A 6,229-nucleotide genomic window follows, 5' to 3' on the forward strand; every position below is an offset into this window, starting at 1 on the left:
TAAAATCTTATTTTAACAAACAAGGTGAAATATAATCATTTCCTCAGTTTGAAAATCGAAGGAGAGTGAGAAAAAAATAGTCAGAAAGAAAATATGAAATATTAAAGGTAGTATATCTTCCAACCTTTATTAAAAAACTAAATAACGAGCTGTTTTCAATTTTGATAACACATCGAATCACTTCTTTTTTTCCAATTTTGATAACATATAACATCACTTTCTTCTGGTCGTTACATTAAAATGCGAAATACTTTATTTAGATGTATACACATATGTGCAATGTCACAACACATAAGCAAAGAAAAATTAATCAAACAATTTTAAAAATCATAAACAAACAATCTGAAATAAGTTTAGATTTTAAGATTCAGTAGTCCCAACAAGAGCTAGAAGCATGTCTTCGTAATCTCCTCTAGTATCTTTAGCAATAGCTTGATCTAATGAAACACTGCTTCTCTTTTTATATTCTTCTTTAATAATTTTCATGTCAAATTCAGCTCTTGTAGCCACAATTCTTGAGAGTGCACTTTCATCAGTCCCTGTCTTCTCAATTGCAAGCCTTAACCTTTTCTCAAAGTACTTCACAGGATACGTCAATCCCTTTATTGTTGCCCTTAAAATTGCTAAAAACTCGTCTTTTGGATCAGCTTTTAAATCCTATAAACATTTTTTTTTTTGTTTTTGACATAAATTTTAATATCAAGTTATAAACTCATTCTTGTAACGATTCAAAGTCAATAAGTCAATGTTCGTAATCATACTTCATACCTTGTTAATATCTTGTCCAAACTCATTCTTGTAATGATTCAAAGTTGCATTGATTTGTGGTTTGCTTCTTGTGGTGATAATTCTTATAAAATCATCATCGTTATAACATTTCTCTGTAATTTTATCATGGAGTAACTTTGCTTCTGTTTTTGCAAGCGACATGTCCACTTCATCCCCTTCGTATCTGTAACTCGTCACCAAAGGCCATAACAACTACAGAACCAAAAAAAGAAGAATGAAATTACAAAAATGCCCTTGAAATGAAAACAAGAGTTTTGTAGTTTTGTGATTTGAGCTACCTTTCGGAAGTCACCAGTTGTGGTGTGTGCAACATCTTCTTCCATGGATTTCTGATAACGAAGATGATAAGCTTTCTTTGCAAGAAGAAGATCTTGTGAGGATCTTGTAGAAGCTATTTCAGCAAGAATATGGTTGCTTTTAGCTCCTTTTTTTGTTGCTTCGTTTGCTAAAAATGCGTCTCTTTCAGGTGGATCGAGAGTCCAAAGAAGAATAATCCTCTAAATTAATTAACAAATTTGGATCAAATTAAACCTGGTTTTGAATAGGTTTATGAATGGAAAAGTAATTAAGTTAGGTTTGAATGTACCTCGAAGTCGCTTGTGAGTTCCTTTTCAAGAGCTTTAAGGAGATCTTCTTTGTAAGTTTCAGCATAAGTATGGCGGATAAGCTTACGTTGGTCTGCGTTTCTGTGAGCTAAAATCTCGATGATCAAACCCTCGTTTGTTCCCCATCCTTCAACAGAATCAAAAAATTGGAAAGGAAATTCATCAGGAAAAGGTATGATAATTGATTCGAAAGAGGATTAGTAGGTAAATAAGGCACCAATCATCTTCTTCACAAATCCAAAGCGATTTATAACTTTCATGCATGATCTTCTTCGTTTTCCTAGCATTTCTTTTGATTAAAACATCAATAATCAATCGACATGAAATTAATCATATCATATAATTGATGATTGATCTATCCTCCAAAAATAACTCAAAACAGGCACAAATAAAGGTTGGATTCGATCGTTAATGCGCCATTATAGGATAGAAGTGAATTCAAAATCATGATCAGATTTACGAAATGATTACTATCGTTTTACAGATTATTGCATATACAAAACAGGTTACATGATAATCAATTTATATATCAACATTACGAGATCAGAAAGGAAAGAAATCAGTCGACATTCAATTTCATACAACAGCATTGACAATCCGATGATGATGATAATAATTTTCAAAAACTGATCAAATTAGAGAGAATTTTGAGAATAGATTTCTGGATAAGAAGATAAACAACAAGGGCAAACAATTGATAAACACGTATGGAGATATTAACGATAGAAATCAATCGAGATTTGTACATCAAATTGAAGTGTACAGCATTGACAATCCAATGAAAATAAAATAACGATTCTAATTAAAATGGATGAATTTATAGAAAAACCTTCAAAAGCTTTATGAAGCTGCTCAACGTCGTCGGAGACGGGAGGAACCTCTGCCGGAACCGTAATCGTCGACATCTTCTGTGCAACAATGTCAGGCGTTCGTTCTTTTCCAACTTTGCCTTTATAGACGTAAAGATTACTATAATTGCTTATTGCTATTCTTTAAATTTTACAATTAAATTCATCAAAAAATAGAATTCGGAATGTCCATAGCAAGGTTGTCAAGATCGGGATCCTACCTAGGATCGATTTTGGGTTTGCAAAATCGGGATCGTAAGATCGGGATCGAGATCCTAAGATCCCACAAAATAGAATATAATTTTAATTTATAATATTTAATCATGAAAACTATTTCAAACATTTAGTTTTTCGTTCAAAAGTTATAAAAACTTCAAAATATTAGTCATAAGTCACAATAAAAAATGATAAATAGTAGATTGGTAAAGGATAAAAGACATAAAGTGGTAAAAAAAAAATTCATTTGCAAAAAAAAAAAAAAAAAAAAAAAAAAAATCAAAGGAAGGTAGGATCGGATCGGATCTCGATCCTACGATCCTACCTACGATCTTACGATCTTACCTGCGATCCTACCCCAAATACGATCTTTTTACGATTCGGATCGTTTTTCATACCCAGGATCGTAGGATCGTACGATCCTACGATCAGGATCGCGATTTTGACAACTATGGTCCATAGGTTAACAACTTATACTTTTAAAAAATATATATAACATTAAAATTAAATAAGCAATTGTTACTAATTATAATTATAAAGTACAATTTCTTATGCTAAACTGAAAATATGATATTAAACATTTCTAACATTAATGTACGGTATATGTTAAATAGATACTCTCAATTAAGTATTATTGGTGTGTTTGCCTATAATTTCACTTTGTTATAATGATATTGAGATCAAATCTCAAATTACATTTTTGCTTAATAATCTCATTTTATTTTTTTGAGATTTGATCTTCATAGGATGATAAATAGAAAAGAAATGCATCATTCTATCCTGAAAAGTTAGGAGAATATTTAATTTTTCTTATACAAAAAGATGGTGAAGATTCAACAAGTGTTGCATTAGCTCCCAAATTGATGCCTTAAACTCGTAAAAGTGTTGCCTTGGCTCCAAAAAAATGATGCCACGTCCAGAAAATGTTGCACTTGTGGAACGAATAAAAAAGGGAAAATTACTTAAGAGGGTAACTACCTTTTATCTGTTTTCACATATTAGCAACTTCTTCTTTTTTGTACATAATAAAGCAACTAACTTGTTTTAACTGTTTAAATTACACCAATATTACCGGCTAATATCTGTTTTAACCGGTAACTCAAAGGGAAAATGACTTAGGAGGGTAACTACCTCTTATCTGTGTTCACATACTGACAACTTCTTATTTTTTGTACATAAGAAAGCAACTAACTTGTTTTAACTGTGTAACATCCCAAAAATCATGACAAAAAAAATTCTTTTTAATTTAATACTAAAACCATAATTGTCAAACCATTAATTTAATACTCCGTCATCGAGCCCCGCTCGGTATACAGATATGTCTCTCTTAGGCCCCGCCTGTCTCCGGGGCCCGCCCGCTAAACACATACAATCCTATAACATGCTAACACATAAAGAAACATACTCTATTGTATCCCTGTCCCAAGAAACATACTCTGGTAATAATGAGATACAGAACATCGTTCGTACTCAGCTAGTGATGAGATACGGGAGCTCGCCCATACTCACCTCTTTACCAGGCATATACAAGTATCACACATACAACAAGTATACTCTGACATGAAAACATTCCTCAGGCACCTGCCCGACATCAGACCTTGGTCTGGAATAACATACTAGCAAACAATGCCTATGGCTAACCCCCGAGTCTTCCTACTCATATACTACATGGGCTGGCATTATGGCCTTAGACCCATTCACACAGTGAGGAGACTCGTCTTGCACTGTTGAAGTCCTGGCTGGAACTAGCTGAGTACGGATGAAGTTTTGTATCTCATTATTAGTAAAGTATGTTTCTTAGGATAGGGATACAGTAGAGTATGTTTCTTTATGTGTTAGCATGTTAGATGATTGTATGTGTTTAGCGGGCGGGGCCTAAAAGAGACAAATTTGTATACCGAACGGGGCTCAATGCCAGGCGGGGCCTGATGTCGGGCGATGTCCGATGTTGGAGTATTAAATTAATGGTTTGACAATTATGGTTTTAGTATTAAATTAAAAACGAAATTTTCGATCATGATTTTTGGGATGTTACACAGTTAAAACAAGTTAGTTTCTTTCTTATGTACAAAAAATAAGTTGTCAATATGTGAACACAGATAAGAGGTAGTTACCCTCCGTAGTCATTTTCCCTTTGAGTTACCGGTTAAAACATATATTAGCCGGTAATATTTGTATAATTTAAACAGTTAAAACAAGTTAATTGTTTTATTATGTACAAAAAAGAAGAAATTGTCAATATGTGAACACGGATAAGAGGTAGTTACCCTCATAAGTCATTATCCCAATAAAAAATATAGTATTCTAATAGTTTACTAAATATTGATGAAATATTTAAGTGGAAATTTTGAAAGTAAAATATAGTTTTTCAAATATATTAAAATATCAATTTATATTGAAAGATTTAAAACCATTTTTTGTATTTTACAAACATGTTTAGTTTTTTGTAAAAGCTAAAGGTGAAGAATTTTACTCTCCAAATCCAAAGATTTTGTAAAGATTTGCTAAAAAGGTGAAGATTTTTACTCTCCAAATCCAAAGATTTTGTAAAGACTTGTTATATACCTTAAGGGTGCATGGAGTTGTGGCGGGATAAGACATTTGGGTTGGCGGTATCGTCGGTGACATGTTTCAGCGAGAGCATCGGTCCCGCAAACAAAGAATCTAACGGGTTGTTCAATCCACTGCTTTTCTCTTATACATTGTGCTTGTTTACTTGTACCATACGTTGTTTTGTATGTATTTAATTGAATGGGTTAAGCGTCTTGGAAAATACATAATTTGCATGTGTTATGAGTTAGGAATGATGAAAGAGATATGAGCGAGAAAAAACTAATATGACAAATAGGTTGAATGAGTTGGGAATGATTCACTCCTTCCACCATAAGGCTAAGAGGTATGGTCATTACATCCCTATTAGAAAAGTGTTTGTGTCATGTTATCTTCTTTACATGTTTACTAACACACTACTATCCTTGAAAAATGATCATCATTCCATATTATTTATCTTTATATTTTTTATTTTTATTTTTTTGATACTAAATTAAATAAAAAAAACATAATTATTAATCATAAATAAATATTTTACATTACTTAAAAACTCGTTACATTACTTAAAAAACATAGAAATTTAAAACCTAAATTACTAAAAAAAACATAAAAACATAGAAATTTAAACCTAACTTACTAAAAAAACATTGAAAATAAAACATAAATATTAAAAATCGTAGAACCTAATTGTCATATTTTTCGCAGTCTTGTTGAATTTTTAAAAATGTTGCTAGATTTTCCGGATCGAGATCCGGTTTGGACTTTGTGTGTATAATTTGAAGATCGGTAAGTGCTCTTTTTTGGCGACGAGTTTTCTCCATTTTTTATTTTTTTTCAAGAAAAATTAGAGATTTTGTCTATTTTTCCCGAAAGTATGTCTTCGCTACTCGCTTTTCCGGATGAAGACGTCGCTTGTTTCTCTTTGTCCCTTCACGGTGGTCGACGAAGTTTGATTTCGGGTGGACCCTCTATCTTGGTGCCGTCGAAGTTATCATTAAGGTCTAGGCCAAAATCCACATCCGACTCAGAAGTACTTGGCCTTTTGTTGGAGTTGGTGGTCAATTCTGAATGTGTCGTATCCGATTAATGACTCATTTTGGACCCTCATGACAAACGTCTCACACTTTTTGATGGTCAAATACTTTACCGCCGTTGGTAAGCTTGTATTGATAGCTTACAGTTGATAAAATATTGAAATCGTTACTACCACTTTTATGCGTA

The 6,229-nt window shown here is 32.5% G+C and overlaps 1 protein-coding gene across 1 annotated transcript; it reads right to left on the reverse strand.

Annotated features, from left to right (window-relative positions):
- Window positions 1-235: 235 nt before the first annotated feature.
- LOC145001004 (annexin Gh1-like) lies at window positions 236-2,338 on the reverse strand. Its single transcript, XM_078960320.1, has 5 exons — window positions 2,224-2,338; window positions 1,376-1,521; window positions 1,068-1,286; window positions 769-981; window positions 236-657 (listed from the first exon to the last, which is right to left on the reverse strand). Exons 1-5 carry the CDS (start codon window positions 2,297-2,299, stop codon window positions 361-363), a joined length of 951 nt encoding a protein of 316 aa, XP_078816446.1. The 5' UTR covers window positions 2,300-2,338; the 3' UTR covers window positions 236-360.
- Window positions 2,339-6,229: the final 3,891 nt, after the last annotated feature.

The sequence above is a fragment of the Lactuca saligna genome, chromosome 6 (assembly GCF_052625555.1).
Source record: "Lactuca saligna cultivar CGN05327 chromosome 6, ASM5262555v1, whole genome shotgun sequence".
Classification (NCBI taxonomy): domain Eukaryota; kingdom Viridiplantae; phylum Streptophyta; class Magnoliopsida; order Asterales; family Asteraceae; genus Lactuca; species Lactuca saligna.